The sequence below is a fragment of the Neophocaena asiaeorientalis genome, unplaced genomic scaffold, assembly GCF_003031525.2.
Source record: "Neophocaena asiaeorientalis asiaeorientalis breed wild unplaced genomic scaffold, Neophocaena_asiaeorientalis_V1.1 scaffold204, whole genome shotgun sequence".
Lineage (NCBI taxonomy): Eukaryota > Metazoa > Chordata > Mammalia > Artiodactyla > Phocoenidae > Neophocaena > Neophocaena asiaeorientalis.
The window spans coordinates 6675666-6700460 of NW_020173922.1; the positions used below are offsets into that span (position 1 = coordinate 6675666).

The 24795-nt window shown below is 44.0% G+C and overlaps 2 protein-coding genes across 9 annotated transcripts in view; one reads left to right on the forward strand and one right to left on the reverse strand.

Moving 5' to 3' along the window:
- The window catches only part of RNF14 (ring finger protein 14), a 28468-nt gene extending 14792 nt beyond the window's left edge, over positions 1–13676 (forward strand). For 5 of the 6 annotated variants that reach the window (XM_024752279.1, XM_024752278.1, XM_024752282.1 and 2 more), the window contains 2 exons: positions 548–678; positions 2640–3159. In XM_024752279.1, coding sequence (XP_024608047.1) covers positions 548–678; positions 2640–2697 — 189 coding nt within the window. In that variant the 3' untranslated portion in view covers positions 2698–3159. Of the gene's footprint in view, positions 1–547; positions 679–2639; positions 3160–13587 lie in introns of those variants that run through there. The other variant, XR_003004078.1, reaches the window with a different exon arrangement.
- A 112-nt stretch (positions 13677–13788) lies between these two features.
- Positions 13789–24082, reverse strand: GNPDA1 (glucosamine-6-phosphate deaminase 1). 3 transcript variants are annotated; one of them, XM_024752284.1, is made up of 7 exons: positions 23953–24082; positions 22950–23079; positions 20769–20870; positions 19377–19559; positions 18164–18348; positions 16184–16358; positions 13789–15265 (listed from the first exon to the last, which is right to left on the reverse strand). In XM_024752284.1, the coding sequence occupies exons 2-7, from the start codon at positions 23071–23073 to the stop codon at positions 15165–15167; spliced, it is 870 nt and encodes a 289-aa protein (XP_024608052.1). In that variant the 5' UTR covers positions 23074–23079; positions 23953–24082; the 3' UTR covers positions 13789–15164. The 3 variants fall into 3 exon arrangements, with proteins under 3 accessions (XP_024608052.1, XP_024608053.1, XP_024608051.1); XM_024752285.1 differs by lacking the exon at positions 23953–24082 and adding an exon at positions 23609–23723; XM_024752283.1 differs by lacking the exon at positions 23953–24082 and adding an exon at positions 23499–23618.
- Between the last annotated feature and the right edge of the window lie 713 nt (positions 24083–24795).

Below are 24795 nucleotides of genomic sequence, written 5' to 3' on the forward strand. Positions count from 1 at the left end.
CTACTGCTTCTTGACAAAATCTTAATATGTTTCAAAATTGAAATATGTCTTTGCATTTGATTCTGTTGTTCCAGTCCATCATATCTGAGCTGACCCTTGTGGTGATGCCCCAGTTACTCCATTAAGGAAACTGGCCTTCTAGTTAACCACTTCTGACATGCCTCAGCTCTTATAGAATGGGGGACTTGGTACCAAATGTTTACTTAGATTTATGTAAAAAGTTTAAATCCCACATATTAAATCCAAACATTTTAATATTAATCTAACTGTATGTTTCACTTATATATGTTTGGTTTGTATTTACTGTTTATCAGAAGAGGTTTTGCTAAGTATCTAATTGTAGGAACACCTGCTAAGTGTTTTCTGTATTTTACTTGTAATGCAAGCGAGTTAGGCATTCATAGTTATCATTGTGTGTTACCTGTATATCTCCACCCTGCATTAGAAAAGGGAGAAGACAAGGAGAATGTTGTACCAAATCATTTTGTCATGTGCATTTCTCTTTTGCTTTTGTAGCCTTGATATTTTTCTCTGTCTTTCCCACCAGAAATTAGATGGATGTAACAAGATGACATGTACCGGCTGTATGCAGTATTTCTGCTGGATTTGCATGGGTTCTCTCTCCAGAGCAAACCCTTATAAACATTTCACTGATCCTGTTTCCCCATGTTTTAACCGGTACGTACACACAGACTCCTAGTCTCAGCAGTTTTGGGTACTTGGTTTGCGGACCATAATCCCAGAAAGTTTTACTTCAGTACTTTGCTTATTTAGAGAATTCTCATATATTTTCCCCCATGTATGAATTTTCTTGAAAATGAGTTTTATGATGAAAATATACTATCTGGGGATTTTCTTTTATTTATTATCCTCCTCAATTTTTTAGTGAAAATTTTCAAACATACAGAAAAGATAGGACTATGATTAATAGGAAGGATACCTTCCACCAAAATGAACAATTGGTAATATTTTGCCATATTTGTTTTCTAAATTTATTGCTGAACTACTTGACCCTAAGTTGGAAGTATGATGCTTCATGTCTATATGCTTTTTTTTCTTTAATTAATTAATTTATTTATCTTTGGCTGCGTTGGGTCTTCATTTCTGCGCGCAGGCTTTCTGTAGTTGCAGTGAGCGGGGACTACTCTTGGTCGCGGTGCGTGGGCTTCTCATTGCGGTGGCTTCTCTTGTTGCGGAGTATAGGCTCTAGGCACATATGCTTCAGTAGTTGTGGCGCGTGGGCTCAGTAGTTGTGGCTCACGGGCTCTAGAGCTCAGGCCCAGTAGATGTGGCACACAGACTTAGTTGCTCCGCGGCATGTGGGATCTTCCTGGACCAAGGCTCAAACCCGTGTCCCCTGCATCGGCAGGTGGATTCTTAACCACCGTGCCACCAGGGAAGTCCCTCTATATGCTTTCACATGTCTTTCCTACGATAAGAAAAGTCTTCTATATAACGACAGTACTGCAAAAAATTTAACGACAATGGCCTACTATCATATAATAAAATATTTAAGACTTATCAACTATCCCTAAAAATATCTCTTGAAGCTGTTTTATTATACCAGGATCTAATCAAGTTCAATCACTTTATTTGGTTCTGTCTCTTTAGTTTCTTAATGGAGAAAAGTTTTGCCCACCTTCTTTTTGTTTGTTTGTTTGCGTTGAGGGGAGCATTGACTTTTTGAGGAGTCCAGGCTGTTGTCCTGTATAACTTCTTACCTTCTGGAGTTTTGTTTCTCCATGGTACCTTTGAGTTTGTTTCTCTATCCTCTCTATTGCCTGTAAAGTGGAAGTTAGCTCTAGACTGGAGTTTGACTAGATTTAGAGTAACATTTTTGACAAGAATACTTAATAAGGGGTGATGTACTTCACGTTGTACCACATCAGATCCATAAAGTCAGGCTGTCTCACTGTTAGTATGATGCTCAGTTCTATCATTTGTTCCACTGTAAAGGTAAGGTTTCTCTTTTTGTTATTAGTAAGTGATCTGTGGGGTGATTCCTTGGCACAATGTGAATATCTTGTTCTCCACCAGCTCCAATTTCAGCATCAGCTGATAATCTTTGTTAATAGACATTTGTGGAATACCTACAATCAATCATTGGTGTTATGAAACTATAAGATAAGTTGAAGAAACAGTCTCTTCCCATGAACCATTGGAAATATAGTGTTGAAAATTGCATAAATTTTAAGTAGCATAAGGGGAGGAAAAGAAATTGGCAACTGAAAAATACTCTATAGATGGAGAGTGCAAGGACAGTGAAGATGGAGAGGATGGAGTGATTAGCGTGTAATAAAGTTATAGTGTTTTGAATGAGTTCAGCTTCTAGACTACCTGAATTTTCCAGTCTTGGCTTATTCCACATATTGTACACATTTAGTATCAGTTTTGTGATACCCATCTCCCATTATTGTTTATGCTTGGTCCTAGAGAGTTGTCTGGATCCTTAAAAGGCCTGTTCCTATAAACTTTAAGGGACCCATATTTCAGCCCTCGCCAGTGGAATGATTAAAGGAGAGGAAAAGATATACAAAGATGTTATCAGAAGAGTACAGAAAGTATATTTGAGAAAAGGAAAGAAATTATATTCAGTTTCTATCAGGTGTATTAAAATGTACCTTATTTTATGCTTCCAGGTTGTTCCATGCTGTGGATGCTAATGGAGATATTTGGGAAGATGAGTTTGAAGACTAGTTAACTTCTGCTGCTCAAGATATGGAAGTGGAATGGTTTGCCCTAATCTTTTGTCAAGTATACAGAGTAACTTCGCAGGATATTTAGGGTACCATTGATTCCCTCTTCCTATGTAGAAGATATGGAAGAACAAGTTTGATATTTTCATGTGGTACTACTGATTAAGGCACATTCAGACATTTTTCATTGCAACATGATTGAGGAAATATTAAGCCAAAGGTTCCGAAAATGAAAACTAGAAAATATTAGTATTACAATGTGCCCAAAGCTTTGAGTAGTTAAAAATTAAATATTTATTTTCTTCTCCAAGCTTTAGGTAAGGAGAGAGGGAGGGGTCAAGAGTTAAGCTTACAGTCCTTTTTATCTCTGAGAAACATCCCTCTAAGACATTCTGTGGGAGCTCCCTCAGTAGTACTGCTTACAACTGGGGCGGGTAGAAGCCTTATTAAAATTGTACCGAGAGCCTGATGTTATTTACTCCATGTTACATTCTTTCCAACCTGAATTTCTGCTAAATTTTCTTTGGAGGAAGCCCTTTACTCTATAACTGATTGGATGGCCCAGTGTCATTTTGATCTGATTTTCAGAATAGAAATTTATAGATAATTTTAAAAATATTTTTTGATACCACAAACACTGTGGGTCACCTGATATATTTATTAGTGGTCTATAGTCCACTGGTTTTGAGCCAAGTCTAGAATTTATTGATACTGGCTCAGAAGAATTTCAGCCCTATTCAACTTTCCAGTTTCTTCTAGGCAGTAGAGCCTAGATTCAGAACGACTTGTCTTCTGTTCTGCATTCTTTCTGTTGACTCTTGCCCTGCTTTTCATTGGTAAGGACAATTTTAATATTAGCTCCAGCAGCTCATATTTCTGTTTTCTCTGCTGGGATAGGAGAAAGCCTAATATGTTCCCAAGACGAACAAGCTGAACTTTTTTTTTTTTGCGGTATACGGGCCTCTCACTGTTGTGGCCTCTCCCATTGCGGAGCACAGGCTCCGGAAGCGCAGGCTCAGCAGCCATGGCTCACGGGCCCAGCCGCTCCGAGGCATGTGGGATCTTCCCAGACCGGGGCACGAACCCGTGTCTTCTGCATCGGCAGGTGGACTATCAACCACTGCGCCACCAGGGAAGCCCACAAGCTGAACTTTAATTATCTGCGTTTTGAACACTGTACCACCATAGTTCCAGTCCTAACTTTCTGAATTCTTTTTAAAGGGCTTCTCTAATGAGCTATGGAAATTTGTCTTCCTATCCTTTTTTTTTTTTTTTTTTGGCAACAGCGTTGTTTCAGGGGATAATTTTGGCTTGATACCTAGATCCTTGTTTCTGGGTTTTGCTGGCTTTTTGAAAAATTGTCTTTCCTTGTGGTTTGGTGAGTGGCTTGGTAGCAAAATAAGATTTTTGGAAAAAAAGGACAGAGGAATTCTTCTGCAGCTGTGAACATGTTCTTTTTTCATACCTTGTCATTGAAAATTGGTGAATCACTTTTAACCATTTTAAGTGTGTGTATCCAAAGAGCACGGACTGTTTCTGGATTGTCGATGAGGATGCTTAATCTTAAAAATAAAAATTATTTAAAAATTGTCTTATAATTAAAGCAGAGTTGCTGCTCTGTGTTCTGTCACCAAGGCAACTGGTCACATTTAAAAACTATATGGTATATAACACATATTCTTAAAATGAGCAGAAGAAAGTCATAGTACAGCACCTCCGCTTGTGACTGAACTTAGATTTTAGAACCCATATTTTGTTTGAACTACATGGACTTCGATTCAGCACATTTAATATAAGAACGAAAGTTAACTTAAAGAATAAGTTGAAGATAAGAAATGGAAATTAAAACAACTAATTATACAATACATACTTGAGAAGAGTGCTTCTTCTCAGTGACTGGATAGGAGTTCAATTCATCTTTCACTACTAGCCACTCAGAAGCTCTTTATTAGTTCATGGGCTAGTTGATGTTGCTAGAGATTATTTTATTTTAGGCTGTTGTACATTATGTTGATGATGTATTGGAAGTAGGAAAGAAGCCTTAGTTTCGTGAAACAAATGGCGTGGTTTTTCTCCATGATTTTAAAAAACACGTGGGCTTCGCTGGTGGCACAGTGGTTAAGAATCCACCTGCCAATGCAGGGGATATGGGTTTGAGCCTTGGTCCGGGAAGATCCCACATGCCACGGAGCAACTAAGCCCATGAGCCACAACTACTGAGCCTGCAGCCTAGAGCCCATGAGCCACAACTACTGAGCCCACTCACCACAACTACTGAAGCCCGTGCACCTAGAGCCCATGCTCTGCAACAAGAGAAGCCACCGCAATGAGAAGCCCGCGCACCGCAACGAAGAGTAGCCCCCGCTGGCCGCAACTAGAGAAAGATTGCGTGCAGCAACGAAGACCCAACGCAGCCAAAAATAAATAAATAAAATAAATAAATAAATAACACAACAGGTCGTTAGTCTTAAAGATTTGTTTGTTCAACTGAGTGTTTCTTCCTTAGGTACAAAATCTTCACCCCTTAATTTTCACAAAGACAATAGGGCTTATTTTTGAGGCATGAGCTAAGAGCTAATTTTAAGATGGTATAGTTTTGGGTAGAGTACTTCTGTCTCTGAGTAAAATGGAAGGTTGAGGTAACCCCTTATATGACCTGTGAAATAAATAGGTTTGTGGAATGTTGGTATTATCAAGAAAATATATGAGAGAACAAAGAGTTTTGTGTATCTAGCTTCATTTCATGAAGGCCTTTTTTTCCTCCCAGCATTTAAAATTATTGTTTTATTTTAAAATTAACTTATTTTTGCCAATCTGATAGGGCAAAATGGCACACAATTAAATTTTTTGCACACATTAATCACTAATGAGTATAATTTTTGGAAATTTGAAATTTCATTCTATGAATTGCTGTTAATTTCCTTTGAATTTTTAAAAAGTTATTTATTTATTTATTTTTGGCTGCGTTGGGTCTTCGTTGCTGCGCGTGGGCTTTCTCTAGTTGTGGCGAGCGGGGGCTACTCTTCGTTGCAGTGTGTGGGCTTCTCATTGCAGCGACTTCTCTTGTTGCGGAGCACAGGCTCTAGGCGGGCGGGCTTCGGTAGTTGTGGCACGTAGGCTCAGTAGTTGTGACTTGCAGGCTCTAGAGTGCAGGCTTAGTAGTTGTGGCACACGAGCTTAGCTGTTACGCGGCATGTGAGATCTTCCTGCGCCAGGGCTCGAACCCATGTCCCCTGCATTGGCAGTTGGATTCTTAAGCACTGTGCCACCAGGGAAGTCCCTGAGATTCTTTTTTGATTGAGGTCTTTTTGTAGCTTTGAATCAGGTTTTTTTGAGAACACTGGCTGTCTCTGGAGTTTTAGGCTGTGTGCCTGTTTTGGTCATTTTTCTGCTCAGCTTCATGAGGAAATCATTAAACACTGGACAAGTTGATCAGACTTGTGGGTCATCTGGACTCACGGAGGCTCTGCACTAGTGTGAGAGGATTAGCCTGCCACCTCAGCTCAATACTGAATCCAACGAGTGAGCATCTAGTGGCTACATCCCTTCCTGTTGAGGAGATGGGTAAGGGAGGAGAACACACTTGGCAGCCGTACTCCCAGACCTGTAGCATTGTCAGCAAAGTCAATTTTTAGTAGTAGAGGGTTCTCGTTTACATTAGAATTTCATTAATATACTTACTACTTTTTTGTTCAGAGAAAAAAAATTGGAGTTAATCAAATATGATAATCATAAAGCCATTCATGTGGTTGCCTGCTTTAGAAGGGGATTTTAAAATTTTGACTGGAATTTTGGAGAGCCCACCAAGTATTAATTTTATCATAAGCACCACCAGCAGGTGGCAACAGTTCCCATGTTATAAATGCAATAACTGGTTATGACAGGAGTGTACTTTGTTATAGAAGCAGGTTTATTTCTGGGATTTTAATTTTCCTCGTTGTGTTTCATTATAGTCTGTTACACACCTTGGTAGGTAGAATAGCATCAAATGAGACAAGCAAGGCAGGAATAGCAGTATTACCAAAAACTGTAAGGCCGCTTAAAACTATTTGAACCATAGTTGACATCCAATTGTGATGTGACATTAAAGTGTCACTCCTGATAGTAGCACTTGCCTGCAACCACTGAAGTAAAGAAATTAAGTTATAGCTGAAGCTGCTAAGTAAGACAAGGAATTGTAACACTGTGGTGCCCTCTCATACTGGTAAGAGTAGCCAAATTGTCCGTTCCCTGAACTTTGGCTCATTAAAAAAAACATCGGCCCGCAGGCCAGGTTGAGAGTTTGTCGTCAGAAAGCTGTTTATGGTAATATCAACTTTCAGCACCCATAGTCTATTCTTTGCACAATTATTCAGGTAGCCCAAAGATTTACCACTCCAAGTAGTCCCACGTTTCTCAGAGCCAGGGGTTGCTCTGGAGAATACTGTGCCCATTGAAAATTTAGTGAGATTCTGATGCCACCGTTGCTAAGTATAAAGTCAGCACAGTTATTTCTTTTCCTTGGCTCTTTTTAACTTTTTTCATTGAATCAACAAACTAAACTAATATTAATATAACCTAAATGCATATAAATTTAAAAGGTGATTGTGTATCTTATTTTCGATCCCGTTCCACTTCTTGTAACCTGTTGTGTTTCCTAGTATTCATTTACTCTTTTAACGAATATTTATTGAACACCTCACAGTGGGCCTTACTATGTTTCTAGGTGCTGAGAATGTAACAGTGATTAAAGCAGGTATAAATCTCCCTGCCCTTGTAGAACTTAAGTTCTGGTGGAAGGAGACAGACGCTAAGCAAACCATATGGTTTATCAGAAAATAAGCACCACAGAGAGAAGTTGGGAGAAGGAATAAGGTGTTAGGGGAAGCAGAGTGATGTTGGAATCTTAGAGAGGAGTTCATCAACATAGCACTTGAACAAAGGCTTGGCAGTGTGGGAGTGAACCTTGTGGACACCTGTGAGAAGAGAGTCGAGGCAGAGGGAACAGCAGGGGCAAAGGCCCTTGGGATAGGAGCATGTTAGAGGGCTCCAGGCACAGTGTGGTAGCCAGTAAGGACTTAAGCAGGCTGAGGAAGGGAGAATTTTAAGAGGTGGGATGGGAGTGGGTGGTGCTACAGACTGCATAGGGCCTTGGGTGAACTTTGGCTTCTACTCTGCGATGGGAGCCGTTGGAGGACTTTGAGCAAAGTGTGATAGGGTCTGACTTAACCTTTCAGGGGAGCAGGGTGAGCAGGGACAGAAACAGACCAATTAGGAGACTACTGCAGTGACTCAGGTGAGAAGTACAGATGGCTTGGACAAGTGTACCAGCACTTGGGAGTCTTGACAAATGTTCAGATTCTGTACTTCCTTGAAGGTAAAACTAATAGGATTTGCTGATAGATTGGATATACAATGTGAGAAGGTGAGGCATCAGAGTCGCTTTCTAGGTCTTTTTGAATAGTTGAGATGGAGAAACCTATAGGTAGCAGAGGTTTGCCAGTGAAGATCAGGACTTGAGTCGTGGACAGATGAGTTTGAGATGTCTGATAGTTATTTCAGTGGAGATGTTCGGTAGGCAGTTGGATGTTCTAGTCCAGGGTTCAAGGGAGAGATTCGGGCTGGAGATATAAATATGGGAGTCAATGTATAGATTGTATTTAAAGCCATGAGACTGGATGAAATTACCAAGAGAGTGAGTTTTAAGAGAGAAGAGGTCCAAAGACTGAGCCCTGGGACACTGCAAATGCTAAGAATTCAGGGTGATGAGGAGGAACCAGCAAAGGAGACTGAGAGTGGCCAGTAAGGTAAGAAAACCAGCACAGTGTGATGTCCTGGAAGCCATGTCAAATTTGAAGGAAGGAGGGGTCGGCTTTGTCAGGTACTGCAAATGGATCAAATAATACGAGCTCTGAGCATTGACTTGGCAATCAGTGTAGAGGTCATTGGTGGCCTTGACGAGTGCTGTTTCACTGGAGGGGAGGTGAAAATCTGGAGTGTGTTTGAGAAAGAATGGGGTATCTTCACAATAAAATAAGCTGAACAAACTGAAAATCAGCTTTTCTTCGATCCATCAGAGAACTGAGGTCACAGGGCAAACTTCCACAAAAACTAGAAAGACAGGAAAATGCAGAAAATACAGATCAGCTCACCCAAAGTCGAAGTTGCTTGAGGCAAAAATTAGGATTTAAATGAATTGCTAGGGCGCTGAGTGTGGATTCGTTTGAGAGTTTAAAACTCTGGGGAGCAATTTGTAACAAGTATCAAATTATTACAACTTGAAACAGGAGCAAGACAACTCCTGGGAGTTTTCCTTAGGGGACCCCCCACGCTTCTGTGGGTTTTACCTCCAGGAGCTGGATCATGTTCCCACTGTGAAGATGGCAGAGGAATCCCCTCTTGTTGGGGGAGGGGGCGGCCTCGGGGGATGGGGGTGGGGTGGGAGGAGTAACCATTTGGAAATACACCCAGAGCTTTGCTTCCATGGCAGAAGCCTGCCCTCAAGGAAAATTACTTTGCTGGAGTCTTCTGTGATCTAGGGGAAGGGCATTTGGATGGTGTGAGCCCTCTCTAGCCTTCCTTGCTCACGTAAGTGGGGAGGAAAAAAAGGCTAAGGAACTTCTGTAGGTCTCAGCCCAGAGATTCTAGCCCAGTAAAATAAAGCAGATTTAACCATAAGATTATAGAATGCTTCTCCCTAATACTATATCATCTATAGGGCTCCAGTGTTATAACAGTGGATTACAGCTCTTGAAAGAGTTGCAAGACTCAGCCTCTATTTTAAGGAGTTTCTAGGGAAACCCAAAGACAACAGGGGAGACAAAAACAAAAGACACTGAAGAAAAGTGAAGCATCTGACACCTACAGGAGACATTAAAACACAGCCTAGCTGCTAGCCAGATAAACATAAAACCTCACATTAATGGCCCATTTATCTCAGTTTCTATTACCCAGTACCTCGTGTCCAACTTTCAATAAAAAATTACAAGGATGCTAAGAGGCGGAAAAAAATAATCTGAGGAGATAAAGCAAGCATCAGAACCAAACTCGGACATGGCAGAGATTTTCGAGTTATCATAATGGGAATTTAAAATAACCCAGATTAATATAAGGTCTCAGAAAAAGTGGACAACATGCAAGAACAGATGAGTAAGCAAAAGAAACTCTAAGAATTGAAAGAAATGCTAGAAATAAAAACATTGTAACAGAAATGAATGCTTCTGATGGGCTCATCAGTAGACTGAACACAGCTGAGAAAAGAATCTTGCACTTGAAGGTATGTCAATATCTTGAAATGTCCCAAACTGAAATTTAAAGAGAAAAAGGAATGAAAGAAAAATAGGTACAGAATATCTAAGAACTGTGAGAATTGCAAAAGGTGTGTAACGTGCATAATGGGAATACCAGAATAAAGAGAGAACTGGGGGAGAGAGATTGGAGCCGGAGTACAGGTAATTCCAGAAATTTTGCTTATTGAAAAGCGTATCAGAGAATGAAGCTATTATAGGAGGGGACAAACAGGGTAAAGAGTTTTGTTTTTAAAGCTTCCTTTGTATTCTGATAGGGGTGATCCAGGAAAGAAGGAGTTTGATGCTGTAGGTGCGAGAGGAGAGTCTTGCTGGAGCAATGCCCTCAAGGAGGCAAGGGAATATGGGATCTAGTGCACAGAGGGTGACAAGAAAAGGGCAAACAATGAGGGCAGGGCTGGCAGGCGGGTGTATGTGATGGTGGGAACTTGTGGAAGTTCTTTCCGATTGCTTCTATTTTCAAGGTCATCAGCTCAGAGAAGAACTGGAGGAAAAGGGATTAGAGTCTTGAGACACTATGAATTAGGTCTCTCTAAGTAGACCGAATGGACTAGGGGAAAATCGTGGGTGTTAAGGGCACCCTTGAGATCCAAATTACTATGTTGTTTTATTTACCCATTATTTCATAACCCAGGATTCTATCACAATATGTCTTACTGGAAACTTATGCATGCTTCACTAGCATCTCATCACAGTAGGGATTTTAGTTCCCAGGAAGGAGGCATCAGAAACTATCCCAGAGAGGGATAGAGAATCAGGATTGCTACTTTATATTGGAGGGTCAGGGAAGATCTCTCTGATAAATGACATTTGAGCAAAGACCTGAGGAAGTAAGGGAGTAAGCCATAGATAGGGGCGGGTAGATAGTGGGCTAGACTCTTGTATCCATCTGTTCTTTATAAACAGACGTATTTAATAGGAGAGGTGACACCCATTTATGTCAACATGCTGCTTGTTTTTATTAAATGTAATGAAAATTTAAGCACATTCCATCCACCCTTCCTGAAATACAACTCCATGTATACTTAATGTTACCATTTCCTTTTTGAGTGTCACACTTGGGGTTTTACAGATAGATTCAATTTGTTCCACTTAGCTGTATTTATTTATTTTTTTAAAATTTTGTTGGAGTATAGTTGATTTATTTACAATGTTGTGTTAGTTTCAGGTGTGTAGCGATGTGATTCAGTTTTATCAATACATATACATATATTCGTTCTTCTTCAGATGCTTTTCCCATATAGGTTATTATAGAATATTGAGTAGAGTTCCCTGTGCTATGTAGTAGGTCCTTTGTTAGTTATCTATTTTATATATAGTACTGTGTGTATGTTAATCCCAAGCTCCTAATTTATCCCTCCCCCCAACATTTCTCCTTTGATAATAATGTTTGGTTTTGAAATCTGTGAGTCTGTTTCTGTTTTGTAAATAAGTTCATTTATATCATTTTTAAAAATTAGATTCCACATATGAGTGATATCTTGATATTTGTCTTTCTCTGTCTGACTTACTTCACTTGGTATGATAATCTCTAGGTCCATCCATGTTGCTGCAAAATGGCATTATTTTGTTCTTTTATGGCTGAGTAATATTCCACTGTATATATGTAACACATCTTCTTTATCCATTCCTGTCGATGGACATTTAGGTTGCTTCCATGTCTTGGCCATTGGAAATAGTGCTGCAATGAACACTGGGGAGCATGTATCTTTTCGAATTATGGTTTTCTCCAGATATTATGCCCAGGAGTGGGACTGCTGGATCATACGGTAGTTCTATTTTTAGTTTAAGGAACCTCCATACTGTTCTTTATAGTGGTTGTACCAATTGACATTCCCACCAACAGTGTAGGAGGGTTCTCTTTTCTCCACAGCATCTCCAGCATTTATTGTTTGTACTTTTTTTAAAAAATTAGTTTTATTTATTTTTGGCTGCATTGGGTCTTTGTTGCTGTGCGTGGGCTTTCTCTAGTTGCAGTGAGCAGGGGCTACTCTTCGTGTGGTGTGCGGGCTTCTCATTGTGGTGGCTTCTCTTGTTGCGGAGCACGGGCTCTAGGGTCGCAGGCTTCAGTAGTTGTGGCTTGTGGGCTCAGTAGTTGTGGCTTACAGGCTCTAGAGCTCAGGCTCAGTAGTTGTGGTGCACGGGCTTAGTTGCTCCACGGCACGTGGGATCTTCCCAGACCAGAGCTCGAACCCGTGCCCCCTGCATTGGCAGGCAGATTCTTAACCACTGCGCCACCAGGGAAGTCCTGTTTGTAGACTTCTTGATGATGACCATTCTGACTGGTGTGAGGTGATATTGTAGTTTTGATTTGCATTTCTCTGATAATTAGTGGTGGTGAGCATCTTTACATGTGCTTTTTGGCCATCTGTATGTCTTCTTTCATTTAGCTGTATTTAATATTTCTTTATTGATCAAACTGTCACAACCTGGCCAATAGGAGTCTCATTAAACAGGCTGCTTTGTCCTCTCAGTACTGCCTCGGACATTTTTGAAAGCATCCTTGTTTTCTGGGAACAAGATATTCCAGGCCCACTGTGATCCCTGCCCCCAAAACATATAATTTCTCCTCTCCAAGAAGCCCTGAGTGGTATCAGAGGCCCAGTCTGGCCCAGGAGTATACATCCCACTTGATCTGCATAAGAGCTGGTTGTAGCAGGACGACACAGCTGTTGGGCCACCAGGGAAACTGGCCTGGGAAAGACAGATTTTTTTTTTTTTAATCATTATTATTATTTTAATTTTTATTGGCGTATAGGTGATTTAATGTTGTTACTTTCTGCTGTACAGTGAAGTGAATCAGTTATATACATATATCCACTCTTTTTAAGGTTCTTTTCCCATGACAGATCTTTTTAAGGTCCTGAGTTCATACAGACATCTCCAGCTTAGCTGTCATCAGTAAATCCTTTCTCATTTCGTTCTAATATGATTTTTTTCCTATTAACATATGTACTTAAAATGTAATCCCTTCTTTACCGGATAAACAAAACGTGGTATATCCATACAATGGAATATTCTTCAGCAATAAGAAGGAATGGATGCTTGCTACATGTCATATGGGTAAGCCTCAAAAACATTATGCTTAGTGAAAGAAGCCAGAGAAGATCCAAAAGATATCTGCTGTATGATTCCATTTATATATGAAATGTCCAGCAAAGGTAAATCTATAGGGACAAAGTAGATGAGTGGCACCTGGGCTGGGGTAGGAGTAGGGAGCTTTGGGGATGATAGAGAGGGACTGTGGTGAGGAATTGTACAACTCCATAAACTTAATAACAATCATTGAATGTATATTTAAAACAGGTGAATTCTGTGGGAATGTAAATTATCTTAATACAGTTCTTAAAAAAGTAAACCCTTCTTTCAACTTCTACTTATACCTCAGTTGGTTACGTTGACCCAAGATGTTCCATTATATTGACTTTTTTAACTAAAAAAAAAAACCTTAAACCTGCCTTCCATACCTTGCAGTTGATACATCCCTCCTGGTCACACATCTGCCTTATTCTAGTTAACAGTCATATCTTCATGTGGACGCCAAGTAGAGCCAGAATCGGACACTTTATTGCTTATCTGTTCATTCCTACCATTTTTTCACACAGGCACTTCATTTTTATGAAATATTTTGATTATTTTCCCCTCGGGTGATTGAAGAAGATCAACAGTTGCTATGACTGTGGCTTCCTGCCGAGCTGCTGTGAGGAGTGAGTATGAAGCTTTGCTCGCTAGCTATTCTCAAAATATATAAATATCAACCCAAACCAGCTTCTGACCTTTGGGGGTGGAAGTCCACAAACAAGACATTTTACTTGAAAATACTGGATTTAATAGAAAATATTGTAAACAAGTCCACTGATCCATTAGCTTAAGACAGAATGACAGCACAATCACGTATAAAAGCTAAAGATGAAATGCTGGTACCAAACACAGCACTTAAAGAGAGGCCTGAGCCAGGCTCCGAAAGGTCTTTCCCAGAAATAGAGGCAGCAGCAGCTTCACATGGGCACAGAAATAGGGAGGAGGAGGCAGCATCCAAACCATCAAGGCAGAGGAGTAAAAGAAGGCAGAGCAGTGGACAGCTTGTGAACAAGGGGTGAAGGATAAAGGAGCAAAAGCACTCTATTTCCTGATGTTCTGGGAACATCAGACCATGCCACACGAACCTGGGAGGGTTAGAAGGGCAGGGTATTTTCAGTGGGGAAAGGACATTAGGCAACTTTAGAAACAGTTGGTATGTTTCTTGGCACTCAGCTCTTAGGGATGTAGAACATGTCACTCGTGTGTTGTTTCTAACTCAACTAAGCTGCTTGCCCTGGCTCCATCACCTTGACTGAACACAACGCTGAACTTGACAGTATCTGCTGGCCCTGTGGACTTATGAAAGAGCACGTATGAGAGGTGCCACAGTGAGACCTTGGAACAAAACACAGGGCTCTGGTGGGAAAAGCGTTTCCGCCTTCCTCCTGGTGCTGGAAGGTCCCTGATGGAGGAGAGTTTGACGTGGCTGGGCCCCTTGAGCCTCTGAGTTTATCAGCAAAAGCCTTCTTCTTAGTCCTACCCACCCAAATCCTCCCTCAAGGAGTCCTCTGAGTTCACAGAAAGGCCAACTGAAAGAGCAGTAAAAACTGGGGAAAGAAAGTAAGGGATAGTTTCCTTCCCATGGCACTTGTTACTGACCGGAGGGACCGCTTCCTTATACTGATTCTAGACATTGAGAGTGTTTGTTCCTTAATCTAAAACAGTGATTCCCAAATAAGGGGCAGGCCTGCTCAAGAGGGGCTCTCAGGACTCTCCAAAGAGGTTTTGTCCCATATACATAAGCCCCTAACTCCCTCCCAATTGAGAATCAGTGCACATAATGATAGAACTTACTAGCAGGAGTGTATTGTACACGTAAACAGTGTCAGAGACAGAACAAAAAGTTAAAAACCCCTAGTCGGGCCAACATCAAAATTATGGGGTGATTTTTTTTTTTTTTTTTCTGATTAACAGTAAGTTACAACCAAGTAGCTAAACTCCATGACTGGACTCCACGCTGCATAGCCAAGAATAATAAGTTCACCCACTTATCTGGAGTAACCGTACTAGATTAAAGAAATACAATTCTGTCCTCCTAAAGACAATTTCCAGAAAGACCTGCCTGTCCCAATGAGGTACTTGACGCTAGGATTAGCACAGGCTAATCACTGTATGGTTTCTTAGAAGACTGGCTTTTCTCTGTTTCTTTCTCTTTGATACTGTACAAGGGATCCACCAACTTGTTATGAACAAGCATTAAACCTACAAAAAATTAAAAACAAAAGTCATTAATGCAGGTAGAGGCAGAGTTCCATGATTATCAACAGTAACATCCAGGAGCTCTCAAATTTTGTCCTAGAACTGATACTCATCATCTTTCGTCTGTGGGCCCGAACGATAAACACCCTAAGAATAGGAAAAGAATTTGTTATTCCTAATGAATGCTAGAATCCATGGGACTGTTATAAATTCAGTCTCTAGGAGAGTTGGCCATTGTGAGGTTAATCTTGGGCTTCCCTGGTGGCGCAGTGGTTGAGAGTCCGCTTGCCAATGCAGGGGACACGGGTTTGTGCCCCGGTCCGGGAGGATCCCACATACCACGGAGCGGCTGGGCCCGTGAGCCATGGCCCCTGAGCCTGTGCGTCCGGAGCCTGTGCTCCGCAACGGGAGAGGCCACAACAGTGAGAGGCCCGTGTACCGCAAAAAAAAAAAAAAGAAAAAAAAAAGTTAATCTTTTCATCAAAGAACAAATTTCTAATTTGCCTGCTCAGTAAATGAGGATTTTCCCATAAGTTTATTTAAAGCAGTGAGTGTCCGCTTTAAGTAGAAGAAAAAAAGATGTGCATGGCAGTTCAGTGCCTTGACTACAAGGAAAAGGCCTGTACAAGATCCGGAAAGATAAAAAACCTAAGGCTCAATATCGCTGCAAGGAGATTACCAAACTGCCCTTGAACTACCACTTTCATTTCATTTTCTTTCCTCCTCCTCAGAGCAAACAGGTCTCTAGAAATGGACCCTTAAATAGTCATGGATGGAAGAGAAAACTGTATTCTGAGAGGAGGGTTTGATTTTATTAAAATCATAGTTGTCAAAGTGGCCAGAGCATGCAAGCTAGATCCACTCCTCACTCCTGGCACACCTGAACTTGGCAACCTACTCCCTGACCCACCCCACCCTCACCTTTGAAATACTTGACGGTCTTCACTTTCAACTCCAGGGTGGCATCCTCGTCGCACACAAACACCGTGCGGGGATGCTGCTGGAAGGCAGACACAGTCCACATGTGGTTCACTCCCTCCTCGATGGCCTTGTATAGAGCAAACGCCTTGTGAGCACCCGTGATGAGGATCATCACCTGGGGATCAGAAAACGAGCCTGTGATGGAGGAGAAGGAGCAGCGGAACGGGGAGTCTAGACACCTGAATCCTAGTGGCCACCCAGGACAATCGTAAGGACTGTTGTTATGTGTCATTGTACGTCGTTAGCACGTGGCACACTGCTCCACGCTCTGTGTGCTCTGTCACACAAGTAGCCTGAGATGGGGAGCACTGTTATCCCTACATTCTAGGATAAGGGAGTGGACTCTGTGATGGGGGTTTCAGTAACTTGCCGCAGGTCATTTCTAACCCAGAGTCCATGCTCTTGACCACCACACGATGGTGCCTCCTGGCACCTTTGATGATGACCGTGAAAGTGCCCTGGGAACAGGTGTGCCATACATACAGAGGCCCACGCCTTATCCCGACAGTTCTGACACTGGGTCCCGGGGCCGCTAGGTTGGGTGAGTTTCCACGGTGACAAACTGGAAAAAGACGGGTCCTGATTTGCGCCTCCAGGGAGGCCTTGGAAGCAATGGTGAGAGTTATCTGTGTGGCTGCTAAGGTTGAATCCCAATAAAGCTGCCCCTTAATCTGGTCACTTTCAGTTCAGAGTATTAGACCTGCTCACGTGACTTGGAGTAATGCTTTTTGTTTAAGTAAAAGAGGCACAGACTCCCCACAACACTTAAAATATCGAGAATGTTCAGTGTGGGAATTCCCTGGCAATCTAGTGGTCAGGACTCCTTGCTTTCACTGCCGAGGGCCTGGGTTCAATCCCTGGTCAGGGTACTAAGATCCTGCAAGCCGTGAGGCACAGCCAAAAGTAAATAAATAAAATAATTTTTTTAATTAAAAAAAAAAAAAAAAGAATGTTAAGTGCCAGAAAGTGATTATAAAGAACTCAGCATTCCAGATATCCTTTCATTGTAATTCACTTCTGCCATGGAGTTGTGAGCAGGATTTACCGTTCCTTTCTTGAAATGAGAAAACAGAGGCATAGAAAGAATGTGACTCTTTGTTCAGGACCCCAGAACTCGTTTTAAAAAAAAGAATTTCCAGATTTCCATCCCCAGGTCCTTTCTGCACACCACAGGAAGAGCCCTCAAACTGTAGTGTTTATAAGCTGCAAGGCCAAAAACAGCAGAATGACCTCCCTAGGTACTGATTCAAGGTTACCCAACAGAAATCTGCTGCCATCGCTCATTTCACAAAAAATCACTTTAGACAGGGAAACTTTTTCAGTGATTTACATGTTTGTTTACAGACTTGGGCAAAGAAACTTAAAGCTAAAATGTCTGTAGCTGCTTCCCACTGAATATATCAGAAAGGAAGAGAAAATGCTTCTAATGAAAGTAAGGAAATTGGAACTACAAAAAATTCAAATGATACCCAAATTTCTATAGAAAGACTCAATTCAGTTCAAGACACTATTTCAATCACACTTCTCCACATTTATGAATCCCTGAGCACAGGGCTATAACCACAAGCACCCTGCGGTTGCAGGGGGAGCTCCCTTCAAGCATTGGCCTCCACCAACTGCAGGGAACCAGAGGGCCCCTCTCAGTACCTGGACAGATACAAATTCATATTCTGATATTAGTGGCACTGGGTAGACAGAGACCAGGAGCCTGGGGCCTCCTGGGCAGTCAGTGCTGAAAAGGTTTCACCTCACACTGGGAAGAATGGTTACTTCCAGAGAGGAAGGACAGCAGTGATAGGGTCAGCTGGGATTTTAGCCTTATTTCCAATGTCTTCATTTTTAATAAAATGGATTCAGGTGGTACCTGTATGGTTGAAATTAACAGCAAAAAGCCAAGTCCAGCCCCCCTTGTGCCCTTACCTCTCTAGCATCCATGACAGTGCCCACACCCACCGTCAGGGCCATGGTGGGCACCTTGGCGAGATCTCCATCAAAGAACCTAGCATTTGCCAGGATGGTGTCCATGGCCAGCGTCTTCACACGGGTCCTGGACACCAGACTGGATCCCGGCTCGTTGAAGGCGATGTGTCCGTCAGGGCCAATGCCTGCCCAGAAGAGACAAGGCAGCCCTGTCAGTCCCAGGGATCCAAGATTTCAAGAACGGACAATCTCTCCTTCCCCACCTGGGGTCTGAAAAAAATCCTGGAAAACCATGTCTCTCACCTCATTCATTTAAAGGTACACTTTAAGCATATGATCTTCCCCTCTCATTTCTAGCTGAGGCACACAAAGACATTGTTAACTTGCTGCCACCCTCAGAAAGCTAAGTAGGGAGCAATCCCAAAAGCTTCTGCCCCCCAGATCATCCAAGTGTAACTTCTCTCTCTCCTGCCACTTCTCTATCCCTGCTGGGATGGAGTCACACCGAAGAAAACATACACAGGGCCTGGAAAGGGGCTGCCAAGTTTATAAGATCTCAGAACATGAGCACTCCTAGCCATTCCCTCTCCACCTTGAAGTAAAGAAGGGTTAAATCTGGAGCAGTCAAAGACTGTTCAACTTCAGCCTCCCACCCCCACCCCCCATGGGGGACTCCAGAGGCCTTGACAGATGGAAGTGTAAGAGGGCAACTCAGGGCAGGGACAGGCATAAACCTGAGAGCGGGATACCCTAGGTCCCCACCCTCTCTCCACTGCTCTGGCTGGCTGACCCTGGGCAAGTCACAAAACTTCTCTGGGGTTCAATTGCTATTTTTAGCATGCAGGGGCTGATGGTGGAATCTTCTGGAACTACATGAGTCTGTGATTATGTTTAAGTCCCATGACTGATCCATAAAACCTTGTCTGAGGAATAGAGAGAATCTTGGAGTCCAAATCCAAATACCTCAATTTACAGACAAGGCATCAAATTGCAGAAAGAGGAGATGCCCCAGATCACAAAGTTTCTGAGCGGCAGAGGCAGGGCAGGGCACCAGGGCTCCCACTCTGTGCCTTCCCTGCTGCCTCAGGCTAATGAGTGACCCCACTGTCACTGGTGCAGAGAGAGGGAGCTGTTTGCAGACAGGCATGGGTCTTGTCCCCTTCTCATATGTTCCAGCCACGCTGCGTTTGCCCTGGACACCTGTCGAGCTCACCTCCGACAAACAGCTCGATCCCACCCGCAGCCTTGATCTTCTCCTCAAAGGCATCACACTCAGCCTGCAGGTCAGCTGCATTCCCATCCAGAATGTGGGTGTTTTCTGGGTGGATGTCAATGTGCTTGAAGAAGTTGTTCCACATGAAGGAGTGGTAGCTCTCCGGGTGGTCTCGACGAAGGCCTGTGGGGCCATGGCTGCACTCAGTCATGCCAGGCTGAGCAAGGGCGCCCTCCCAAGGATGGCAGGATACTCCCAGACCCCAGAGACACTTTCAGGGAAGAGCCCATCGGGGAGCCTTGGGCAGTAGCCCTCTCACCCCCAGCCACTCGGAGTAAGCTGAGCTGGTGTCCTTGTGCCCATGACCATGACTATGGGCCTGGGCCCTCATTCTGATCTCCTTTTCACAAGAGAATGGCTGGGGGCCAGCCAGGATCAGTCTGGACCTCTGGAGGTGGGCTAGCCTCTGCGGGGGAGGGCTGGGCCCATCAGGAAGGGAAGCAAGAACACCCCTTACCCTGTGCCTCCCACCTCACCATTCACACCCCCCCCATTACACCCTGCTCAGCCTGAACCCCAAGTGGAACACCAAGTGGTTGGAGAGAATTATCTCAGAGCTTCCCAAAAAAGATTTTTTTCAGTTAAGAAGAAAAGCAGTGTTTAAAGTGCATGTTTCAGGGGCCTGAGGAGCAGGGAAGCGGGCGGGTGACTTTTAATGGATAGCTCCAGTTTTGCAAGACGAGAAGAGTTCTGGAGATTGGTTGCACAACAGTGTGAATCCACGCAACACTGAACTGTACACATAAAAATGGTTAAAATGGTAAATTCTACGTTACGTGTAGTTTACCACAATTAAAACAAAAAAGAACCTTTAAGGCGAAACCATTGCAAAATGGTGGTGGAGGTGGAGAGGGTGACAGAAGCCCAAGGTGCCACTTTTCATCAGTGGAAAGGACACCAGTCTCAGCTCCCTTCCCAGTATACTTGGCAGGAAGGGGACTGGAAGATGAACAGTAGAGAGAAAGTCCAGACACAGACACTGGTGTGAGGGGGGGCACACACCCCAGCCATGGGACCCCAGATCCCCTTTGCAGCCATTTGTTCCAGAAAGAAACGGCATGGAGTTGGGGAGGAGGCAGGGGAGGAGATATGCTGGAATTCATTAAGCGCTTGCTCTGATCAAAAGCTTCCACACCTGTTATATCACTTAATGCTTTCAGCCCATGAGGTCAGCTTTATTAGCCTCATGTCATAGCTGAGTGAACCAAGGCCTGGAAGATACGGTATCACCAATTGAGCCTACCCCCAAATGCCACTGGTTCCCTGAGACCTCCCCCGCCCTCTCCTGGGCCGATCCTGTGAGGGGAGGAGTACGATTCTCCCAAGACTCACCCACATACTCGTCCATGTTGAAAGTCTTCACATATTTGAAGGACAGGTCTCCATTCTTGTAGTATTCAATCAGCTTCTTGTAGCAGCCGAGTGGGGTGCTCCCTGCAAGAGAGGCCACAGCCATGAACCCCCTTCAGCCCCCAGCTCCTGGAAGCCCAGAGGGCGCCCGGGAACGAATCAGGGATGCTCCACCAGGAGAACCTGTCAGACCTGACAGAAACAAATCAGATCTGAAGTCCTACCCAATGCTCAATCCCAACTGCCATCCGTTAAGTGCTGGTTTAATGCCTATTTCCCCCCTAGACTGTAAGCTCCAGGAGGGAAGGGCTGTGTCTTGTCTTGTTCATGGCTGAATCCCTAGCATTCAGCACACTGATGATTGAAATGACTGTGATTAGCACCTAAGTGAATGTCAGACTTAATTACTGACATGACATTCCCTGAACAACCAGTACGTGAGAGGTACGGGATGGGGATGCAGAGAAGTGAGAGACACAGCAGCCACCCTGGAAGAGCTCACTGTTTAGGAGTGGGGACACGAAGCAGTAATGTCGGCTGTGGTACAGGCTAGCCTGTGGGTTTGGGGAAGACTTCCCCTCGGAGCAGCAAACCCGAGCTGAGTCTCATTAAAAAGTCAGTCATAAAACCCATCAAAAGGCAAGAGGACTGCTGTCGATTAAGAAACTAAATATGCATGAAGCCTGACTGGACACTGGGATTAATTTTTTTTAAAAACTCTAAAAAATAAATGTGGACCATTAGGGGAAAAAATTTAATATAGTCTATATATTAGATGATATTATGAAATGATTTTTAATTTTCGTAGGTATTACAATAGTATTGTGGTTATATAAGAGAATGTCCTTATTCTGAGTAGATATGTACTAAAGGATTTAGAGGTAAAGTGTCAGGATCTCTGGACCTTGCTTTCCAGTGGCTTATAAGAAATGTGTGCGTGTATGTGTGTGTGTACAGACAGAACATGAGCCACGAGATGAAAGCAAATGTGGCAAAAGGTTGACAATTGGTGAATCTAGGTAGATGGTACTGTACTATTCTTTCAGCTTTTCTGAATGCATGAAACTTTTAAAAATAAAAAGATGGAAAGAAAAAAGCCCCACCCAAATCAGATCATTCTTTTCATAACCCACTAATGGCTTTTCATTTCACTCTGAGTTATAATCAGTCCTAACAAAGGCTCTATATAAACTGGCCCCTGGCTAACTCTCTCCCCAGCTAGGAATCCTGCTTCAAGCAATTCTACCTCAGGGCCTTTGCACATGGTGTTTGTTCCCTTTGCCAGCAATGCTCTCCTTCAGGTATCTGCATAGCTAACTCACCTCTTTAGGCCTTTACTCAAATGTCACTTTCTCAGAGAGACCTTCCCTGCCCCCATCTCCAACACTGTAACTTGACTGACAGGGCTGGCTTAGGATATAGCCTAAAAATCAAAGTTTTTCCTGCCTAACCAAGATCCCTTCTACTCCAGGACTCTTCAGGAGTGTATGACCAGTGAAGTGTAAAATATTTATTATTTGGCCGTATACAGAAAAAGCTTGAAGACTCCTGCAATAGTGGATTGGTCACTGAGGCAAATCCACCCCACTTCTGAAAGAAATAATCAGAACAGTTGCCTTGAAAAAATATCCCCTTGAAAAAATATGCCTTTAAAATATCCTCCCATAAAGGCAACATTCTGATTTTTTCCCCAAAGAAACTAGGACTGTTTTTCACTTAGGTCCTGTGTTTAATTAAGCCTTACAGAAAATGCGTTGAGTGACTATCTTCTCAATTCTCCCAAGGATGGCGCTTAGTTAGTAGCACTCTAGATGCAGAGAAGTTAATTCATTACATAAAACGTATGCCTTAAGGTATTAGGACTTAATTCTGTTAAGGAGACTTGACTGACAGGGCTGGCTTAGGATATAGCCTAAAAATCAAAGTTTTTCCTGCCTAACCAAGATCCCTTCTACTCCAGGACTCTTCAGGAGCAGGCAGCAACAAACCAGCCCAGAGGAAGCTGGGTCCTCTCCTTCGTATGTCCGGGGTCAGGGGAGTCGTTCACTCATAGGGCCAGTACCTCAGAGCCCTCCTTGCAGTCCCTTGGCTGAATGGGCCTACCTACCTGGCCCCTTAGAAGCCCATAATGCCCTCGCCCACCCTCCCCATCCCACAACGCACCAGTAGGGAGCCCCAGGGTGAAGTACTTGTCTGGCCCTGGGTTAAACTGGATGATGCGGTTCCTGATATATTTGGCTGCCCACTCACTGGCCTGAGAATAGTGGTCCAGGATGATGAGCTTCATCTTGTCCTGTGGGGGTAGGTGACAAAAGGAATCAGTGGTAAGGGGTAAGGAGAAAGGGGTGGAGGGGAGAAGCCCTTCTCTCCATGCTGTCTGAGCCCAGAAGGGGAAGTTCACAGAGCATTGACAGGTTGGGCCAAGTGCCTCCACTACCCACCGGGAGGCGCTGCTGTGGGACAGACCTGGGTTCCAATTTCGGTTCCTCCATTGATCAACTAACTGCAGGACCTTGGTTAAGGACCCAAGTTCTTTGAGCTTGTTTTCTCTTACGGGAAAATGGGGACAACAGCACCTACCTGACAAATTTCACGATGGTGAACGTGAAATGAGAAGATGCATGTAAACCACATAGTATTCAATATAACATGTTGGCTATCATCTTGCAGCTCGACCCAGGCCCCCCTTCCCCACCCCTCGACAACCCCCACCTGGCTAGATACTCTACTGTTGAACTCTTCCTCAGTAAATAGAGAGGTCATGGGATCATCTTGGCTCACTAGAGCAGGTGGAGGCCTGGAGAGGTGTGTTCTTTCAGTACCAGAGAGGGGCGCTCCCAGCGGCCTGCCTTGCTTTGCAGATCCTGTTTCCCCGAAAGAACACGCGGCAAAGGTAATCGCTCTGGAAGGAGGGCGTTTAGTCCTCCCCTCCGCACTGCGGTCAAATCAGAGTGGGAAGGCCAAGGCTGAGGTGGCCGGATCCGCGGTCCGTGGGGTACAGGAGTTTTTCCCCCACCCCAATGGCGATCCCATCGCCCCTCCCGGGGAGGGACCCGAACGGATCGCTAGGGGTCCCGGCCCCAGGTTGCCGGAGGCTGGGCAGCGCCCGGACCCCCGCCCGCGAGGAGGGTCCCCGCGGTCCCCGCGGACCCCGCTCCCCACTTACGCGGACGCTTCCCGCGGCTGATGCAGCGACTGCGCTGGCGGCCCCGCCCCGCGTGGGTCATGTGGCTGCAGGTCACGCGGTGCCGCGCTCTGGCCGCGGGGCTGACTTCTAGGGGCTGCGGCTCCAGGGAGGGCTCTGCCCGGCGGGCCAGGGGCTCCCATTTTCTTAGCACAGGGGCTGTGTAGGCCCCGGAAAAGCCGTGGGGGGGCGGGGCTTGGAGACTGGTTTGGTGGAGGAGGGAGACTTGGGGGGTCCCAGGTCGCTCCCAGGGATGCAGTCCCCAAGGCCGGGGGCTGGGGCAGGGTTTTCAGTGCTGGGGGTGGGGCGCGGAAGGAAGAGCAGAATCGCTTCCTCTAGGGCTGGGCTTGGCTCTGCCTTCAGTTTATTTTTTTAGATATCATTTATTTACCTAGTTATTACTGCTTTTTTGTTTTAAATATAATTGGATTTTTTCTACCTTAAAAAAAAAATCCATCTTTGCAGCAGTATGAACTAGAGAAAAATGTAGGTCCCTGGTCTCCTCTACTTCCCACCCTAAGGTAATCATTGCTAACAGGTTAGACTACATCCTCAGTGATTTTTCGTGAATATCCTTACATTGTATTTTACAGAAATGAGAACACACCACACGTGTGGTCCACAGTCAGCTGGGCGACCACATCCTGCAGTTCCCGTGACTTGGTTCGCCTCTTCCTTGGGCCTCGCTGCGACTCCGGAGCAGCTTGAGAGAGTGGGCTTCTAATGGTGAGGGCCTGATGAGCCTGGGCGGTGGAGCTAACACAGTTAGAGGGACTTGTTCTTTGGCCTCAGTGTTGGTGTAGGTGTCTTTTGTTTTTCTGTTTT

Coding starts and splice junctions, on each gene's coding strand:
- GNPDA1 (XM_024752283.1), bottom strand. CDS start 23,549: ATGACCTCTCTATTTACTGAGGAAGAGTTCAACAGTAGAGTATCTAGC. Junction 23,080..23,498: donor ACAGTAGAGTATCTAGCCAG/GTGGGGGTTGTC, acceptor CTACCCCCACAG/GACAAGATGAAGCTCATCAT. Junction 15,266..16,183: donor GACCGTCAAGTATTTCAAAG/GTGAGGGTGGGG, acceptor AATTTTTTGTAG/GTTTAATGCTTGTTCATAAC.